The sequence below is a fragment of the Mus caroli genome, unplaced genomic scaffold (genome assembly GCF_978045245.1).
Source record: "Mus caroli unplaced genomic scaffold, Mus_caroli_1 scaffold_7, whole genome shotgun sequence".
NCBI classification, from domain to species: Eukaryota; Metazoa; Chordata; class Mammalia; order Rodentia; family Muridae; genus Mus; species Mus caroli.
The window spans coordinates 56,999,946-57,019,488 of record NW_028227262.1 but is presented as its reverse complement, the minus strand read 5'-3'; the positions used below and the strand labels follow the sequence as shown (position 1 = coordinate 57,019,488).

Here is a 19,543-nt window from a genome sequence, read left to right as displayed (position 1 = left end):
ATGTGCACAGACACCACACACACACACACACACAAACACACACACACACACACACACCCTAGTCCTTGGATCCTTAGAACATCCAGGTAATACATAGACTGAGCCAATAGAGGTTAACTCCCATTTCCATCCAGCTACAGAGAGACTTAGATGAACGTAAACATTTGTTTGAAGACAGGTATGAGTAAAAGGGATTTATTCATTTATTTCCATTTATTTATAGAATTCAGAAACCCGAGGAAGAGGAAGATAATAGATCTGAAATGTACGTTAGCAGCTGGGTATCGCTCAGGGAAAAATTGCTGACTCAAAGCAGGAAATTGTGTCATCTCATTGCTGGGTAGGATCAAAAAAGTGTCTGTTTGCCAGCACATGCAGCACCACGGCTGGGCTTGGGGGTGGGGGGGGAGACTTGGGATGACTTCACCTCTTCATGAATGTGGAGTTAAACCTTCCTCAGTATTGCAGAAACATCAAGCTGAGAATGTAATGTTCCAAACCTTTGAAACTAGTGAAGTTCAAAGACTTGATAGCTCAGAGACTCTCCAGTACCACAGAGTACAGAGTCCTTAGGCAATTGTAGCTAAAGTAGTTCCAACAATGAAGTTGAATTGCCAACTCGAGCATAGGCCCAGCTGATAGGTGAAACTGAACAGTGGTGGTAAAGATAACAGATAGGTGAGCCCACACTCTGACCATTAACACAACAGATAGGAGAACTTGCACCCTCAGGGATGGAACCATTGGAAAATGCCAGAGGAACTTTAAGTCTGTCTAAAACATACAGAGAGGTAAAAAGCTAAAAAGTAAAAAGACATTAAGAAGGAAAAACCTGGAGATGTTGAAAAGCTGAGAGAGGTGTTAAGAAAATAAAAGATGTAGAAATTAAAACATAATTTCTAGGAAACAAATTAAATATTGGAATAAAATACAGCCAAGGAGAGGCTTGGTGCAGTGGAAGACAGATTAAAGAAAGCAACTAGTTAGACGCCCTGTACTGCCACAAGCTAGAGTCATGTGGGAAGATGGCACTTTGGTTGAGAAAATGTCCCCATCTGACTGGGCAGTGGACAAGCCTATGGACATTTTCTTGATGGTGACTGTTGTGAGAGGTCCCAGGTCACCATGGAAGGTGCCATCCTTGGGTAGATGGTCCTGGACTGTGCAACAAAGCCAACTAGGCAAGCCATGAGGAACACGCCGAGCTTCTCCATGGCCTCAACATCAGCTCCTGCCTCCAGGTTCCTGCCCTGACTCCCCTGGACAATGTACTATATAATGTAGAAGAGTCAGATGAAAGAAACCCCCCACCCTCAAGCTGCTTTTGGTCATGGTGTTTATCACAGCAGTAGAAACCCTGACTAGCGCAACCCCAGCATTCATTTGTGCAGATTTCAAGGGTTTATATCAACACGACAGTGGAAAACATTAAAATACTAGATACCAAGTAGACAGTCCCACAAACAAAACTGGTAGGGTGCAGTCAAATCAGCACCTACAGGTCAACTCATAGCTTTGAAAATGTATTGTATGAAGAAAGAAGATTAGAGATTAAACAGCAAAGAAACCAGGACAGGCATCTTTACACACACACACACACACACACACACACACACACACACACACACACACAGAGAGAGAGAGAGAGAGAGAGAGAGAGAGAGAGAGAGAGAAGTCTAAGAAAATGAATGTCAAAATGAGCAAGACAAAACAATTGGAAGAGATGGAAAAATTAAAACAGGTTTTTTGTTTGTTAGCCTGGTTATTGGCAAAATCTGATGAAAGGGGGTATGGCACCAATCCACAATAGTAGAAAAAAATGGGGTGGGGGTAGGGGTGGGAGTGGAGGGGTAGTGCAGATGAAGCAGAGCTTCCCGTTGCTCCCCAAACTGAACTCAGAATGGACTTGTCTATCCCCCTGCACCACATGTGAGTGATGGCGTCCTCACCCACAGCTGGCCTGTGGCCCCTCGCCACCCACATCACATGAGCACAGTCACAAAAACAGCAGGATGGCCTCAGGGCACCTCCATGCACACACTCAGACTTCCTGAAGATCCTCTGCTTGTGTTTGCACGTCCTTCACACCCATCTGTGTGTAAAGACCGCTTTACACCCAGGGTGGGTGCCCAGGTGAGAGCACAGACTCTGGACTCATTAGTGCTGATCTAAGTTAACCTGACAGGGTTCAGAGCCAGCCGGAGAAAAACTTGTGGACCTGTGCATTAAAGTGGGTTACGTGAGGTGGGAAGACGCACTCTGAATGTGGGTGGCACCGACCCATGGGCTGAATCAAAGCAGAAAAATAGAGGTACACACAGCCTTCGGGTCTCTGCTTCCTCACTGCAGGTGCAGCGACCAGTGAGCCCAAGCTCCCACTACTGTGACTTCCTGGCTATGATAATGCATATTTGTATGGGGATGTGTGCATGTATGGGGGTGCACAGGCATGGATGTCTGAGTGCACGTGGAGCCCAAGGTTGCTGTCCAGACTTACCCCCGACTGCTCTTTCATCTCATTTATTGAAACAGGGTATCTCCCTCAATCAATCAACCCCAGAGCTCATCCATAATGGCTAGGCCAGAATTTGCAGGCAGGTGCCATGCTCGCCCTGGTTTTTCAGGACCCAAGTAAGTGCTTTAACCACTGTGTCATCTCCAGCCTCAATCCTTCCTTTATGAAGTAACTTTTGTCAGGTAATTTGTCACAGCAACAAGACATATAGGTACTACCTATCCAGGTGACACACGAGCATGACCCCATTGATGCTGGCCTTCCCCAGCCCTCCAGGGTGTCTAGACATGATCCCCCCACAGCCCCCTTGGCCGGGTGACAGTACCTCCAGCTCCCTTAGCAGTTCAGACTGACCACAGGACTCCAGGTCTTCAAGAGCCTCTCCAAGCACTCTCCAGAAACCCTCCTCTCGGGCGGGGCCGGGGGCTGGGCTGCAACAGGAACCACAGCGTCAACTCCTGGCAGGTGGGAGGGTGGGTGAGCTGGGCCTGAGGAGTCTTCGTTGCCCAGGGCCCAGTGCTGGGCTCCGGGGGCCATAGGACAGGCAGGCAGGCAGGCGGGTGTCCTCGGTGGCAGTGCTGGGGCCCCAGGGCAGTGGTTGGTGACACAGAATGGGGTGGGGGAGACGCAGTTAGAGGCGACCAAGACTGTTGGTGGCCAATTAGAACAGGGGCAGATGAGACGGGGTGGAGAGCGGTGACACAGGACGCCTGGGAAGAAAGACAGACGGACAGATAGAAGACAGACACAGACAGAAAGATCCATGGGATAGCCCCAGAAGACAGTCCCTGGCCCCACCCAGACACATGGCACCACGGGACAGTGACAGGACAGAGCCAGAACCAGTCAGGACACAGATGGATGGAGAAGATGGGATATTTGTGCTGGGGAGGGGTGGGCAGTACCCATCCGGCTAGCCCACACTGTGTGGCCCATCAGCAGCCAACACCAAGCTTACAGGATGCACTACAGTCTTTGTGCCGCTCTGCTAGCTCCCAGAACCCTTAGCCTTTAGTCATACTGTGATTTACCAAGTCTTCACTTCTCAAAGGCCTAGCTATGCATTTAAGGAGAACAGCGCAGGTGTTTCTTGTGGGGACCCACTCTGTAGAAGCTGGCTGCTATGTGAGCCCAGCTACAAACATGCAACATGCATAACCCTGGGCTGGTGGTTGTGAACTGGGAGTCATGCTTCATGTAACCGGATCTGAGTAGGGGTCTGGGTTCAAATCCTGAGTCTGGTGTTGTATTTCTGAAGACAGCTATTCATAAAGCCAGGATGAACAAGTCAGGTTGCTGCCCAGCTAGAACGCGTCTGCTGCTATCCTTCCACAGTGCATTCTTTCCAGACACACTCGGCCCAGATCCGTTCCCCAGGCCAGGAATGCTCTTCCGTCCTCCTAACTCCCCCCTCCTGGTGTTGCTACCTTCTGGCTACCCCTCCCACCCCCACCAGCCCCACAAGTGTTCCCACCACAGACCTCATTGGTGGCTCCCAGTCCCCCTCTTCCTCCTCTGGGAAGCTTTCATCAGAGGGACCCGGTGTGTAGCTCGTCCTCCGGGGCTCAAGGGGTGGGGGGCTACTCTTCAGTCTGCTAGGACGCCACTCCTGGGGAGTCACACTCCGGACTGCCACCTGCGGAGTGTAGGAGCCTGGCGGATGGAGAGAGGGACGTGGACCTTCTCTTTGTCCTTGTCTTGCCCTCCCTCATTCCCAGCAACTGGATGCCAGTGGGCATGTCTGTGCTTTTTCTTGGGCCAAAGTGACCACTGAGTCCCAGGAGTCCCTGTTACCCTAGCAAGCCCCTAGGAACATCATCAGTCAATAGTGAGGTTCCAGGACCACGGTCAGTCCCATAGGCAGGCCTGTTAAAGGGCCTCTTTTCTGACTGAACCCAGATCTACCTGAGGAGTCCCAGGATGGGTTCAGAGATACTGCCTGGAGCTTGGGAGAGAGAGCCAAAGGCCCTAACTGTGAACTGGAGTGGCGATCCACCAAGAACCAATGGAGGCTTCTAAGCTAACTCCCTGAGCCTCAACCACAAGCCAGAGGGCAGCACCAGTGGGCCTTAGCCACATGGGCAAGGCAGTCGTGGTCTGCCTTATCTTCATCTGGGTGCAACAAATATGTCTTAAGACCCACTGTGTGCAAGGCATGGGGATAAGGAGAGAGACAGTTCTGTCCCCAGTTCATGAGAGGAAAGACAGGACTGGGGGGCAGGTGAAGGATGGAGTTAGTCAGGATGCCCAGAGGAAACCTCTCAGAAGGAAAAGGCTAACAGGGAGAGGAGGTCCCAGGAAGAGCAGGCAGTAGCAACACCTTCATAAAAGCTTGTCCAAGGTCCCTGCTTTGTTACCTGTGCCCCCAAAGCCACCGTCTGTGGCAGAGCTGCCCCAGGACTCCACAGCACTGTCCACGCTGGGTACAGCAGGTGAGAAGCGGGTTGTCAGCAAGCCTCCCTTGAGGGCCTCAGGGGGGTCCTCATCCACATCACTGGCCTCACTGAGGCTGCCTGACTGGCGGGGGAGGAGGGGACCTGGGAAGGGAAGGGGTATCACATTTGACCTCAGAGACACAGAGTTCCTGTGAGCCCCACTTCCCTCACGTCTGTGAACTTCCAGGTGCTTGACAATCTGGCTGCTGCCATGCGCGTGGGACATACAAGTAAGTAAATCCCACAGGTGGGAAAACTGAGGCTTGGGAGGCTTAGCAATAGGCCATATGGTGAACAGCCAGGAAGCCCAGATTAAAACAAGGCCCCCAAGACTCAGGTAAACTGCAGCACATACAGGGGACAGGGACATGCAGGAACCCGAAGAGACAGGGACTGACAAGGAACATGGTTTGGACCCAGAATGTACCCGATACTGCACTGTGCCACTAAGGTACAACTCTCCTCTCTCTAAGCCTCCTCCTCAGCTGGTCCAGGGACTCCCACCCCATTGGTAGCACACAGCCTGACCCATGACTGCCCTTCCTCCATAGGTCAGGAAGTCCCCAGGAAGGGGCAAGGCTTACGGTCCAGCTGCTTCTTGATCTTCAGTGTGACCGTTTCCCCAGCCACCTGCAGAAGGTGGATGGCCTCACTCAGGGGCCGGCCCTTGAGGCTCACACTGTTGATGGCCAGTATCCGGTCCCCGACATGGATGGCACCAGTCCTGAGGAGTGGACAGAGAGCAAAAATGAGACCCAGATGCTCAGGGCCTCAGAGGGTGTGGGTCTTGCCTTTCAATACCCCACAGAGGCCCCAAGGCATGGGCCTGGCTGGCCCCAGCTGTGCAGTAGGAGAAAGCAAAGTCAGGCATAGTGGGTTCGCTCTGGTATTCCCAGTGTTCCAGAGACTGGGGGACGGCAGATCATACGGTCCTGTCTCAGAGAGGTGAGAGGAGAAGGAACCAGGGAGGGAGGAGAGAGAAAGAGGAGTGAGGGATCTACGCCAGCCTCAGAACTTCAATGGGGCAAGTCTCCTTGGGACTCTGTGCTTTATACCTCTGCTGATTCAACTCAGGGTCACCTTCTTCCTCTTTGTTTGTTCTGAGACAGGACTTGCTATGTAGCACAGGCTCAGCTGCAGCTCTCTAAGATAGTCATTGTTGAGGCCTCTCAAAAAACTGAAAATAGATGCCTAAAATGGTGGCATACACCTTGAATCCCAGCTCTTGGGCGGCAGAGGCAGGCAGATTTCTATGAGTTTAAGCTCAGCCTGGTCTACCTAGTGGGTGTCAGGACAACCACTCCTTAGTCATGTACCCGAAAAGAAAAGAGAAAATTGGAGGAAAATAGATGGAAGTAATCAAGTTGAACAAAATAAGCCAGACTCAGACAAATCACTTTCTCTCTTATGTAGAAGCTAGATTTAAAATTATATATAGGGAGGGGTTACAAAGATGATAAGATAATCGCTTCTCCGCCTTTTGGCTAAGATCAAGTGTAAAGATGATAAGATAAAAATCAGGTTTAAGGGATCAGGGGAACAGAAAAATATAGGCTAATGGATGGATACTTGAGACCTGAACAGGAGTGGGGATATTTAAGGGAAGAAAAGGGGGTCAGAAAAAGTGAGGAGGGGCGATGGGCAGGGCGTGGCCGTGGAGTCAGGAGAGGAGAAGGAACCAAGTGTAACGGTGGCATATACTTATGAAAACGTTATCATGAAACCCATTACTTTGCATGTTAACTTTAGAACATGCATACTGATTACATGTTATAATGCATATACATCTAAGAGTCGTTTATTCTCAGTTAGCTTTTTGAATATGGCCACTAGAAAGCCGGTTTTGGAGACTAGCGAACAATACAGTCAGGATGGCTAAAGGTGACCCCAAGAAACCAAAGGGCAAGATGTCTGCTTATGCCTTCTTCGTGCAGACATGCAGGGAAGAACATAAGAAGAAAAACCCAGAGGTTCCCGTCAATTTTGCCGAGTTCTCCAAGAAGTGCTCTGAGAGGTGGAAGACCATGTCTAGCAAAGAGAAATCGAAGTTTGATGAAATGGCAAAGGCAGATAAAGTCCGCTATGATCGGGAGATGAAAGATTATGGACCAGCTAAAGGAGGCAAGAAGAAGAAGGACCCGAATGCCCCCAAAAGACCTCCGTCTGGATTTTTCTTATTCTGCTCTGAATTCCGCCCCAAGATCAAATCCACAAACCCTGGCATCTCCATTGGAGATGTGGCAAAAAAGCTGGGTGAGATGTGGAATAACTTAAGTGACAATGAAAAGCAGCCTTACGTCACCAAGGCAGCAAAGCTGAAGGAGAAGTATGAGAAGGATGTTGCTGACTATAAGTCTAAAGGGAAGTTTGATGGTGCCAAGGGTCCTGCTAAAGTTGCCCGGAAAAAGGTGGAAGAAGAGGAAGAGGAGGAGGAAGAGGAAGAAGAGGAGGAGGAAGAGGAGGAAGATGAATAAAAGCTCTGTCTCCTTGTGAATACCTTAGAGTAGGAGAGCGCTGTGATTGACACATCTCTGATTTGAGTCGTGTCTATTGCCCTTGTTAGGTTTAATTACAAAATTTGATCACGATCATATTGTAGTTTCTCAAAGTGTCAGTGGTTTACATGAAGTGGCCGTGGGTGTCCGGAGCGCCCTGAAACTGTATCAAAGTTGTACATAGCTCCAAACATTTTTAAAATGAAAAGGCACTCTCGCGTCCTCCTCACTCAGTGCACTTTGCTGTTGGTGTGACAAGGCATTTGAAGACGTTTCTGGATTTTGTTCTCAACTCGTAACGTAGTGTTAACTATATGGCTATTGGCTAGCAATCCCGAGTTGTCAACTGTACATATCTAGAGTTTGTAAAGAGAACACAACAACCCAGACAGATTCTTGATGCTCCTTGTTTGGCGTGGAGGCTGTGAGGGGAAGATGCCTTTTGGAGGGGGCCGTAGCTCAGGGCGTGCACTGTGAGGCTGGACCTGTTGATACTGCGGTGGGCATCCATTTAGCTTCAGGTTGTCCTGTGTTTGTATATAGTGGCATAGCATTCTGCTGACATTCTTAGTTGTGGAAAGGGGGGAGGGGTCGGCCGGCATGAGAAGTGTTTGGAGTTTTTTCTTTAGTTAAGTGCAGTAGGTTTGAAACTTTTTAAAGAAACTGTAGCAGTCATCATTGTCAGCAAAGCAAAGAACTACTGCATCAATGGAAGTTCAAGAACCCTCTGGACCTAAACGCAATTTGCAACATTCTGTTATTTTTTGTATGTTTAGAATGCTGAAATGTTTTTGAAGTTAAATAAACAGTATTACATTTTTAAAACTGAAAAAAAAAAGAAAGCCGGTTTGGAGGGCGAGTCTGACTACACTGCAGTTGTTCTGGGCCATGCTGCCCTGCCAGGAAGGCTGTGAAGAACCTCCGACCGCACCAGCCCTCTGGAACCCGCATGGTCCACGAGGCCCCTGCATTCTCTGTAGAGTCCAGCAGAGGGTGCTCCAGGAGCAGCCCAGCCTGAGTCTGGACCCTGGCTAGGCAGATGTGCTGGGTGCTCTTCAGGCCACTGCCCTGCCCTGCAGTGCAGAGGAACTCGCCCCTTCTGGTAGCCCTGGCTCCTTGCACTGATGATATAGAAGCTGGGACTTACCCACCTTGGTCCATCCAACCCAGGGGCAGGCAAGATGCCTTCCTCTCAGGGCTCCTTCCCTGGGACAGCCCCAGAGACACTCTGAATATGTGGCAGCCCAGCAACCTCAGGGTTCCAGGATAAGCCTCAGTGTGGGATTCAAGCAATGGGGCACTACCCCTGATATTCAGACACATAGGGTCCTCACAGTGGCAATTGTTAAGGGCAGCCACCCTGGGAGGCAGCTGAAGGTGAGCTATCCTGCCCTGGCTGGACCCTTTAGCTGTGGTCCCTTACCCCCAAACCCCCGCCCTCCATGCCCTCATTTTCTCTACCCTGGCTACTGGGCTGGACCAAAATTAATTCATGTTAAGGATGGGGAGTGGGTATTCAGAGAGAAAGTGATTACCCTTGAGTTGTTCAATGCTAGAGAAGAAGTAAAAAAAAAAAAAAATCTAGATTGTGTGGTCCCATGGCCCACTTCTGCTCCCTGAGTGTCCCCAGGCCTTCCCTGTGTCCCCACTGAGTCCTGATTTACCTTTCGGCCAGACCCCGCTTGGTGAGGCCAGAGATAATGATGGGGTCAAAAGGTTCCTCTGTACCAGAGATGGTGATGCCCAATGGTCCGCCATAGCGCTTCAGTTCCACTGTGTAGCTTACTGCGCCAGAGCTCTCCTGCTCATCTGCAAGTGGACAGGTGGCCTGAGGGTGAGGGGGTGGGCTGCAGCACTCCCCAGCCTCAGCACTCTTCAAACACCAGTGACCTCATCGAACCCTCAAACACACCTGCTCAGGCCTTCCGGGGTACAACCTGGGGACCTGGAGGCCACCTCAGGCTCCCAGCCCGCTGCCCAGATGCCATGAAGGGAAGGAAAAACAAAACAAAAACACAAACAAACAAAAACAAACAAAAAATTACAGGAATATGGAACCAAGATTTGAAAACAGATTTCACATACCACCCACAGCAACTCAAGATTTACAGCAAAGAGAAATGAGAAGGAAGGGAGGGAGGAGGGAAGAGGGAGGAGGCAGAGAGGAAGGCTAAAAGCGAAGAGAGAAGGAGAGGAGGAGGAGATGAATGAAAGGAGGGGCTGGAGGGATGGCTCAGGAGTTAAGAGCACTGGCTGCTCTTCCAGAGGACCAGGGTTCAGCTCCCAGTATTCACATGTCTGCTTACAACCATCTGTAACTCCATTTCCAGGGGATCTGACTCCTTCTTCTGGTCTCCCTGGGCACCTGGCATGCACGCGATACACTGACATACATGCAGACAAAACACGCATACACATAAAAGCAAAATAAATTTTAAAAAATCTTTTTTAAATCAGGAAAGAAAGAAGGACAGGAGACAAGGCGGGGGTGTGGGGAAGAGAGGAATGAGAAGGCAGCTGGCCTCCAGTGGCTTCTCCTCCAGAGGGAGGGCCACAGACTCTCTCTTGACTATGGGGTTCACACTCCGCTTACTACCCTGCCTCTTACCACCCCCTTCTGACTATTTCTTCTCTCCTTCCCAGCTCACCAGTTCGGGCCTGCCTCTGTTGTGCCAGGGCCAGCCCTGCAGCCTGCAAGAGCAGGCGGGACCCACCAGCCGCTCAGATATCAGATATCCTGCTAACATCACACACTCTGGGGAGCCTTGTAGTGGCTCCTGAGGGCCCTGAAGCAGGGGGCGGGGGGGATGTGGGAAGCAGGGATTCCTGCACATGTCCTCCAGCCTCCCCCAGCAGCTGGCCACTGGGCACGGTCTCTGAAGCACATACCTGAGTTGTCCTCATCTTTCCGGATCTTCAGCTTCACCAGGTCCTCACATTGACGCAGGATCTGCACGGCATCCTCCATGGGACAGTGGTCCAGGCGGATATTGTCAATGGCCAGCAGCTTGTCGCCTGGCTCGAGGGTGCCAGTCCTGCATGAGTCAGGTGGGGATGGAGGAGCCACGTGCAGATGAACACTGCCCCACCCCTTCAGCCACACCCTTGCCCGTGTGGCACCCCACCTGTGCGCCACGCTGCCTTTCTTGATGTCGGAGATGATCAGGGGTTCCCCTCGCTTTCTGCTGGCCGCTGTGGAGGCAGGGGAGACAGGCTGTGAAGATAATTTTCAAGGGCCCTGCTTAAGGTGGGGTCAGGAGAGGACACTACTGGCTCCTGGTCCCATTTCTTCCTCACTTGGGGATGGGCAATATGAGCAAATCAGCTCACCTCTATGTGCATCAGTTTTCCTTCTATAAAATGGGCCTGCATCCCATTGTGGAGATGTAGTAAGATGAAGCAGGTAGAACAACGAGGGGACTTACAGCTAATGGTGATGCCCAGCTCCACACCGCGTCTTTTGGGTAACTTTACGTGGAAGGTCCCACTGCTTGGGATGACAGACTCTGTAAACCAACAGCCCTGGGTGACTCAAGGCTCCAGAAGAGCTCGGAGATCTGCATCTAGCACCCGCCGTGGCTTCTCTTGGGTTAGGAAGGAGGCAATCTCAGAGAGTAATGATCCAAACCACCCTACCCCGCTGCTTCCACCTCACGGAGGAGGAAAGTTGAGGCCCAGAAGGCTGATGAATTGGTTCTAAACAGCTGAGTGCTGTCTTTGGAACAGAGACAGGATGGAGGCCAGAGCTGGAGACTACTGGCCAGTGCGGGGGCGGGGGGGCTGTAGCAAAACGTGACCCACTTGGATCCAGGCATTTCTATAACTTGTCTCTAATTCATACCACACCTCTGTTCTCTACTATTTGACAGATGGGGAAACCGAGGGCAGAGGGAGGCTGTTTCCTATCCAGACATTCTCATATGGGACTCCCAGGATCAGAGTCCTGACTTCAGCTGCCTGGAGTCCCTGCTGCATGCAATCCACTTTAAGTCCTCCCGATTCCTGATTCCTGTGTGGTACTCTCTCATCCCTGTGCAGGACTTAGGCTTGTGCAAAGTCTCAGGGAGCATCAAGCAGGGAGGGGCAGGGTCCCAGAGTGTGTGTAGCTGGGTGGCCCACTCACCTGCCACATCAAACTCGATCTCCAAAACAACTTTGCGGGCCAGCGCAGCATCCCGCAACAGCTGGTTGGCTTCCTCCATGGTCCCGTCCTCAGTGGCAATGCCATTGATGGCTAGGACTCGGTCCCCCACCTGCAGCAGACCACACCTAACCCCCAGAGCCCGGTGGAGAGAAGAAGCCGGTGACTAGAACCTCAGGTGGGGGAGAGGAGGGGGCTCACTCTCAGCTCCTGGTCTCTGAACTCAGCCCTCTCCCCAGCTAAGACCTGGCTGGGTCTCAGTTTCTATCTAATCACTGGGGATGGTACCATTGTCCTCACAAGACAGAGTCCTCTGAGTACAGGCAGACAGGGTTTTCATACTGTGTAATTCTGGGGCTGATGATGGGGCCAATATGCTGTTTAAGTAAGGTATATTTATGAAGCTGGGACCCGTAGTTGTGGCTCAATTTTCCCACTGGACTAGAGCTCCAAAGATTGTAGGCCAATGGAAGCAGTAGGCTCACCTCTCAGCGGGGCTGTCAGGTTCAATAAATCGCACCAAGGGTGGGGAGGACAGGGTCTCGGTGGCAAAGATGCCTCCCTGCAGCTGGAGGCCGAAGCCACTGAGGGGGTCTCCACAGAGCACAACTTCCGTGGTCTCCGTATGAACAATCTGCCCGCCGGGCCCTACCGTGCTGGAGGCCAGTGACACTGTGGGACAGGAGGGTTTCATGCTCAGATGAACCCTGGTGAGGCTTTCCAGGGGTGCCCACTGAGAGTCCTCACGAGGTCTGGGAGCCAGAGGGGCAGATGAGCAGGAGTCCTGGAACCACCTAGGATGGGCCTGAGTTTCTTTGTCTGTACAGGGCCATGATGGCATCTACCCTGCATAAGCAGTGGCTAAGAGAGACAGCATTAGGGACTGTTATTTTGTAAGACAAGAGATTCTAGGTGCCTGTGTTATTTATTATATTACAGACCCCCACCTCCATCCATAGGGCATATATTTCCAGACCCCAGGAAATGCCTGAAACCACAGATAGTACCAAAAGCTACAGATACCCTAGTCATACAGCCCTATGATGAAGTTTCATCTACAAACAACCCTTGGGAAGAGAGACATTAACTGTAGCTTGATGGTGAGATGTAACTATTATACCGGTGTGTTCTCATAAAAGCACCAGAATCAATATTGTAGCACCTTTTGTTTAGTTTTGAAACAGGCTCTCAGGCTGGCCTTGATCTTTCTGTGCAGCTGAGCATGACCTTGAACTTCTGACCTTCTTTCCTCCCTATTACAGGGTCGTTGGATGCTGCATTACAGGCAGGCATCACTTTGCTCATTTATTTGGTGCTAAGGGTAAAACTCGGGATTTCATATACGCTGGAGAAGCAATCTCCTGTCTGAGTTACATCTCCAGCCCCATGACCATTGCTCCGGACATTGTTCAGTGAAGTCTAGGTCACCTGGGCAGCAGATTCTAGCCAGTCTGATCAAGAGAGATGATGGAGAATGACTAACAGTTGAGCAGTGTGTACATGATGGATGCACTGGGTAAGCACGCTGCTCACATCCCAGGATGGACCAAGTGGGGCGGATGTAAGCCTTTCCCACACTACTCAGGACACTGTGCAATTTAAAGCATACGGTCTATTTCCAGATTTGTCTATTTAATATTTTCACATTGCGGTTGAATGTGGGTAACTGGAGAGCAAAACTAGATTGGGCAGCGCTATATTCTGTGCTCTATACTCTACATGTCTCTTTGCTTTGGTAATAGCTTTATTCTTTTTAGGATTTATTTTATTGTGTTTAATTATGCACATGTGTATATGTCTGTGTGTGTGTGTGTGTGTGTGTGTGTGTGTGTGTATGTGAGTGCAGCTATCTGCAGAGGCCAGAAGAGGGTGTTAGCTCCCCCTGGAAATGCAGTTACAGGTGGTTGTGATCTGCCTGTCATGGGTGCTGGGACCTGAATTTGGATTCTTTGCAAGTGCAGCAAATGCTCTTAACCACTGAGGGTCCCGGGAACAGCTTTATTTGATAGAAAGTTCCCAAACAATAGTGGTCACCTGCTTAGTGTATAAATTGATGGCTTAAAAGCACTGCCATCCTCTCCCATAGAATCCTAGCTGGGAAATTGAGGCAGAAAGACTAAATTCTAGGCCAGACTGGGCCACATAACGAGACTTTGTCTCAAAACCAAAAAAAGAATAAAGGAATCGCTGTCTCCTCACCCATTGCCCCAGAACCTGCATTTTGCCCCAGGCAATCTGTCCTCAACCTATTTCTGTCCCTGTGGGTTTCCCTGGACACATCACAGAAATGATCTTATGTGGTCCTTAGTGACAGGCATCAGACACTGAACACACTGGCTTCAGAGGCTCCTTTCTGTAACAGCTGGGACTCCCCAGGGTGCACCATATCCAGGTGGCCACACTACCCAAGCCTCACCCCCAGCCCCATCTTCCACCTCATGGGTGCCCCACGGAGATGGCTTCCTGCTTACAAGAGCTCCTGTGTTCTTTTCTTCGCTGCCTTCTCCTCCCTGCTGTTGTCCTGGGGCTCATGGGTCCTCTGGGCAGGGTGCTGGCGTTGGCACAGGGAAAGGCAGGGTTCATAGTCGGTGAGGAGAAGGGAGTCGAGGACACGGCTGGGGAGACCAGAGCACAGCCCCATGAGCCCCAGCAGGGCCCTAGTCACTTGCATAGGGATTGGGGAGGAGAACCACATATCCATAGGGACACAGACAGGCATGCCTTCTCCCCTTCACCTAAGTCCTTGACTGTGTGACCTCACACAGGTCTCCACCCCCACCTCTACCCCCTGAGCCTCACTGACCAAGATTTCCACAGACCGCTAGGGATGAACTAAGTGATGCAGGGCATCCCCTCTTGCTCCTGTGTTGGTTTCCACCCCATGTACCAACACCGCCCACCAGGAAGGGGTTTTAGGACAGCAGCATTGCTGCAGCAGCAGATACATTACATCGGCTCTGGTCCTGGCCTCCAGCTGCCCAGGTGGGTGCCCTGCAGTGGCTTGGCCTTGGGCTGTGGCAAGAAGGGGCACAGGGGTCCCAGCGGTGCAGCTGCTCACTCCTCTGTATTCTCACTGTGGCAGTGGGAAGAGGAAAGTGGCCTGGGTGTCTGGGACTGTCCAGATGACTATAGTCCCCACAAGCCAATGGTGAGACCCAAGATCCTTGCACTGTCCAAGCCAGCAAGGCACAGAACATGGGCTCTGCTCATAGGCACTGCTACCCACCCTGTGCCAAGCTGTGACCAGGCCCCAGCTGCATTGCCAACCAGGAAGGCCAGTCCCCTCAGGGAACTGGCTCTGAACTCAAGAGGTTCCTGGCTGAGTGCTACCCACAAAAGCCCCCTGTCAAAACTTCAGGGGCACAGCAGGCATATGGTACCCACAAGGCCCCTAAACTTCTGTGGCAGCATGGAACCACATGGGGCCCTAGTGATTGGCTACCCCCATTCCTGGCTCTGGTCTCTATTGTTGGTTCTGTTAAATGGGCCCTGGAGAGTGGCTGCCTCCTCAAGTTGTAGGGAGGCTGAGAAAGAATCCCAAAGGCTTCCAGCAGAGCCAGGCCCTTAGCAGAGACTAAATGAACAAATCCCAGCATCTGGCTCCCACAGTCCTTCCCACAGCCTCTGCAGCCTCAGTTTCCCTGCCAAGTGTGCCTGCTTAAGGCTTTGTCCTGGAACTCTGGTGCCCTGTTCCATCCCTCCCAGGTTTGGGTCTTGAGATTTGCCAAGGTGCCTACCTGCCTCTGGGGGCTTCAGGGGCCGACGACTCTGGGGCGCAGGCAAGATCTCCAGTCGAACTTTCTCAGTCACACTGGCCAGGAGCTTAGTAGCCTCGACCAGTGAGCAGTGTTCTGTGCTGGTGCCATCGATGGCAAGGATGTGGTCTCCAGCATGCAGCGCACCACTCCTGGGGGACAGGGGGACAGAGAGGCTGGTCTAGAGGACAGAGACACATGTTGCCTCTGCCCTGCATAGCCCTGCTTCACCTCACCTGTCCACCACGCTAGCTGGCTTGATACGGTCGATAGTGATAGCTGGCTTGTTCCGGTGGGAGCCAGTGGTGAGAGAGATCCCCAGGGCAGTTCCTGGGGTCTTGGCTATTTCTACCACCAAGGGGCCTGAAGCATTGGCCACTGTGTCTGGAATGATGGGGAGGGAAAATATAAAGATTCGTGGAAAGTAAAGGTGCTTGCTGTCCTGCCTGGCCTAACTCTGCTGTCCTTTAGCCCTTACTGCTCAGGAAGGAGATGATGCCTCGGAGGGAAGGCGGTCTATCCAGCCATCAGCAAGTCAGGCCAGGCCTCCATTGTACTGCAGAAACATTCCTTACCTCCACCCCAAGCATCCTGGTCTCACATCAGCTCTCCCTGAGGCAGCTAGTCACTTCCTCAGCCCCTGGCTTCTACCTTCACCCCTTTGGTCCTGGCTCCTTCCCATTCAGCCATCTGTAGCAGTCAGGCTGCCCCTCACTCTTGGGCCAAAATCTCCTGCCCCAGGGCATTTGCACTTACAATTCATCCTGGCTAAAGCTTTGCCACTCCACTTCATACTCTAGGTAGATCCTACGTGATTGCTCGTGTGTGTGTGTGTGTGTGTGTGTGTGTGTGTGTGTGTACATACACAGGAGTGTACTAATTGACATTTCCCCTCTACAACCAGACACTTCACCTGTATTGTCCCTGCCTGACCCCTAGTGATATCAGAGAGGCCTGATACTGTCAAGAGGCCCAGAGAGGCTAAAGCACTGGCCTAAGATCACACAGCCTTTATAGTAGTGAGGATCTGGGACCTCTTCTTACCCCAGCCCTTACCCTTGGACCTGAACATACCTGGGGTGGCCACATCATACTCCACTTGGAAAAGGGCCTCATGGCTACACTGTTGCAGGGTGGCTATTGCAGTAGCATGGCTGGCCCCATGCAGTGGGATCCCATCTATGCTGAGAAGCCTGTCGCCCACCTTTAAGGATCCCTCCCTGTAAAGGAGATGAAAGCCCAATCAGGGATGGAACACACAAAATGAGTTAGGGGTGAACAGACAGAGTGTAAGTAAAAGGTCTCTCGGGCCAACTCTGATGCCCTCTACCTACAGCATATCTGAGCTGGGTGTGTTCTTCAAGGCCACTCACATCACAGCCCAGATAGGGTGTCGGCCTGGCTGGGGACACACAGCATCAGAGAAGGGGTGGTCTGCTCATTGTAGAATCCCTTCCCATTGTCCCCAACCCAATTTTCTGATAGTGACTCTGGACTAGTGACAGATGAGCTTGGGAAAGAACTCAGCAGTGCTCCAGTCTGGGCCCAACCCCTGCCCTGGAATGTCGCCCCTGACAGGTGCCAAAGCTATTCCAGGAGGTTCTATGAATAGCGACTCATGCAGGGCCCCAGACCAAGACCAAATTTAGATCTACAACAAGCCTGGTCCAGGCTTCTCTTAAAATGGTTAGGAGTGAGTCTCCTGCTCAGAGAACAAGGGTGAGGGGTCAGGAGACAGAAGTAGGGCCTGGACATATTCCTTTCCCACACCCTGTCCTCCTGGCCCAGCTGGGACATGTTGGGACATGAGAGTTTCCACAGACAGTCCCAGCCAGAGATGGCCAGTCACAGAGCCAGAGCACCTTTGGCCCAGGCTAAGTCAGGAAGATGCTGGGAAGATTCAAGCTGAGGCCTCGCCTAGCCACTTCCATCAGTTCTCTGAGGGCATGTTGTCCCCTCCTGGCCTCAACCTCCCATGTGGGAAGCCATGTGAAGATTCAGGGCCTCAGATACCCATGCAGTGTTCACACGGCTTCCACCTGTCAAGTGGCCAGGGACATAGATGCTTCTGTCTCAGGCAAACTCACCTGTCCGCTGGGCCACCAGGTCTCACGTAAGTCAGGACCAATGGGCGGGATTTGTGCAGGTCCTCATGGGCACCTCCTGGACAGAATTCAACAGGGAGCAGAGGTCACTTACCTATGGTTCTCCTGGCAAGCTAAGGCCTTAACACCAGCCTAGGCAGCCTCCTTCTGCACAGGTGGGACAAGGGACAGGAAACACAATGCAAATCCTCTTTTGGTCACATCACACAGCCAGCCTCTCCTCCTGAGATCTCATCTTCTTTTCCTTTTTGCCCAGATGACTAGGTAACTCAAACTTTGTCATGCATCTGCTGTAGCTATCCATCATCTCTGTGTGTTCTCTCGTCAGCCATGCGTGCCTCGTTGCTCCTCACAACTGTCCATTTGATGTCTGACTAAGTGGTCCTGTGTTCTTTAAAGGGCTAAGCAAGGGCTGGTGAGATATGGTTCAGCAGGCAAAGATCCTTGTTGCCCAGCCTCATGGCCTGAGTTTGTTACACTGAACCCACCCAGTGAAATGAGAGAACTGACTCCTATCCGTTGTCCTCTGACCCCTACACACACACACACACACACACCATGTCGTAATACACATGCATGTGCATGTATGAGCACACAGAGAGACATGAAGATGAATATATACTCTGAGAAAGTCCTAATCAAAATCTAGGTCACATTCACCAATGTGATGCAGAACACACATGGATCCTCAATGACCTCATTCTGGTCACCTCAACTCCAAGGAGAGCTGTCACACTGACCTCTGAGGACAAAACCAAAGCTGTTGCCTTCCTTGTAGAGGGAGACATCCACCGTCTTGGAAATGATCCTCGGGTTGTTTTCGGGAGCTGTAGGGAAATGGAGGCCTCCTTTGAGTCTCTCTGCCACATCTCTGTGCTGCTGGTAGATGTGCCCAAGGCTCACTCCAGGAGAACCAAGTGACCAGCCAGAGTCACAGCGACGACTGACCTCTCTCTACTTTATATAGGCAGAGGAGACGGCACTGGAAGGTCCTCATCTCTACTCAACCCAGACCACCACAGGCAGGGGAGAGGGCCACAGCAGAGCACGGGATACAGAGAGACTCAGGGATAGACCAAGCTTGCTTCCAGTCACTCTAATGAAGTCTTTAGACCAACTTTGAAAATTCAGAACTAGGAGAAATCCTAGTCCACTGTGCTCAGTGAAGGGCAGTGGGGTTGGGAGCAATGGGTCAAGAAACAAGTTACTCAGCCTGTGTCTCTAGACCCCTTTCTATCCAGCTACACAAGATGACAGGTTATGAACAGGGTCCCACCACTACCTTTTGACAACATACTGTGTCTACCATGCTCTACCATATGTGGCCAGCCTCCAGATATCACCCACCCTGTCTAGGTGAGTCCCCAACCCCATCCCAGGCCCCGGGCAGGGAGGCATCTCTGTCCCCCCACGCCTGAGGCAGTGGTCAGAGTTCCCCGTCCAAGGGCACCCACCGGGCGGGGGCAGCTCATACTCCACCTCCAGCACCACGCGCTCGCCCACATTCTTCAGCAGTGTGATGATCTCGTCGTGTCGGAGGCGGGTCAGATGGATCCCGTTCACTGAGCGGATGTAGTCGCCCACATTCAGTAGATCACTCCTAAAGCAAGAGACCCAGAGCCCAAGTTGGGTCAGCGCTGGCCTCTGGTACCAACATTCACACAACCCTCTCCCAGGACACTCAGAGAGCTGGGACTCAGAGTGGTCCTTCCCTTGTGCAAGGCCACACAGCAAGGGATAAGATAGCACCTGTCCAACCATGCCTGACTATGACATCCAGAACTCCCCAGCCTGTCCCACTGTGCTAGCCTGGTGACAACATCATGGTGACATCACTGACCATCCTGCACAAACCCAATGGTGGCCTGCCCATTGCTCTTCTCTTGTGTTCTTCCCTCTGGAGCCCTTCTGATCAGTTCATCTGGACACTTAGACCAACTTTCAGCCCTTGTTGTCTAAGGGGAACATCCAGGACAGTGTGTACAGAGCACTACCTTAGTTGGAAGCCCTGGAGGGCTTTCTGGAGGGAGTGGCTTCTGTGTTGCATGTGGAGGGAATGAATAGAGAGTCTGCCAGGAGGGTGTCCTGGGGACAGAG

General features: G+C 51.8%; 1 protein-coding gene and 1 pseudogene across 1 annotated transcript in view; one reads left to right on the top strand and one right to left on the bottom strand.

The window, feature by feature from the left end:
* Positions 1 to 19,543, bottom strand: part of Grip2 (glutamate receptor interacting protein 2) — a 33,949-nt gene that overhangs the window by 5,852 nt on the left and 8,554 nt on the right. The window contains exons 4-21 of the mRNA XM_085840283.1: positions 18,901 to 19,046; positions 18,187 to 18,273; positions 17,429 to 17,504; positions 16,416 to 16,561; positions 15,578 to 15,725; positions 15,324 to 15,493; positions 14,537 to 14,659; positions 14,058 to 14,201; positions 12,072 to 12,258; positions 11,569 to 11,714; positions 10,871 to 10,951; positions 10,571 to 10,637; positions 10,335 to 10,480; positions 9,110 to 9,254; positions 5,535 to 5,674; positions 4,873 to 5,052; positions 3,997 to 4,168; positions 2,841 to 2,946 (exon numbers count right to left, since the gene is read on the bottom strand). Coding sequence (XP_085696409.1) covers positions 2,841 to 2,946; positions 3,997 to 4,168; positions 4,873 to 5,052; positions 5,535 to 5,674; positions 9,110 to 9,254; positions 10,335 to 10,480; positions 10,571 to 10,637; positions 10,871 to 10,951; positions 11,569 to 11,714; positions 12,072 to 12,258; positions 14,058 to 14,201; positions 14,537 to 14,659; positions 15,324 to 15,493; positions 15,578 to 15,725; positions 16,416 to 16,561; positions 17,429 to 17,504; positions 18,187 to 18,273; positions 18,901 to 19,046 — 2,410 coding nt within the window. The remainder of the gene's footprint in view (positions 1 to 2,840; positions 2,947 to 3,996; positions 4,169 to 4,872; positions 5,053 to 5,534; positions 5,675 to 9,109; positions 9,255 to 10,334; positions 10,481 to 10,570; positions 10,638 to 10,870; positions 10,952 to 11,568; positions 11,715 to 12,071; positions 12,259 to 14,057; positions 14,202 to 14,536; positions 14,660 to 15,323; positions 15,494 to 15,577; positions 15,726 to 16,415; positions 16,562 to 17,428; positions 17,505 to 18,186; positions 18,274 to 18,900; positions 19,047 to 19,543) is intronic.
* On the top strand, positions 6,808 to 8,265 carry LOC147003884 (high mobility group protein B3 pseudogene; annotated as a pseudogene).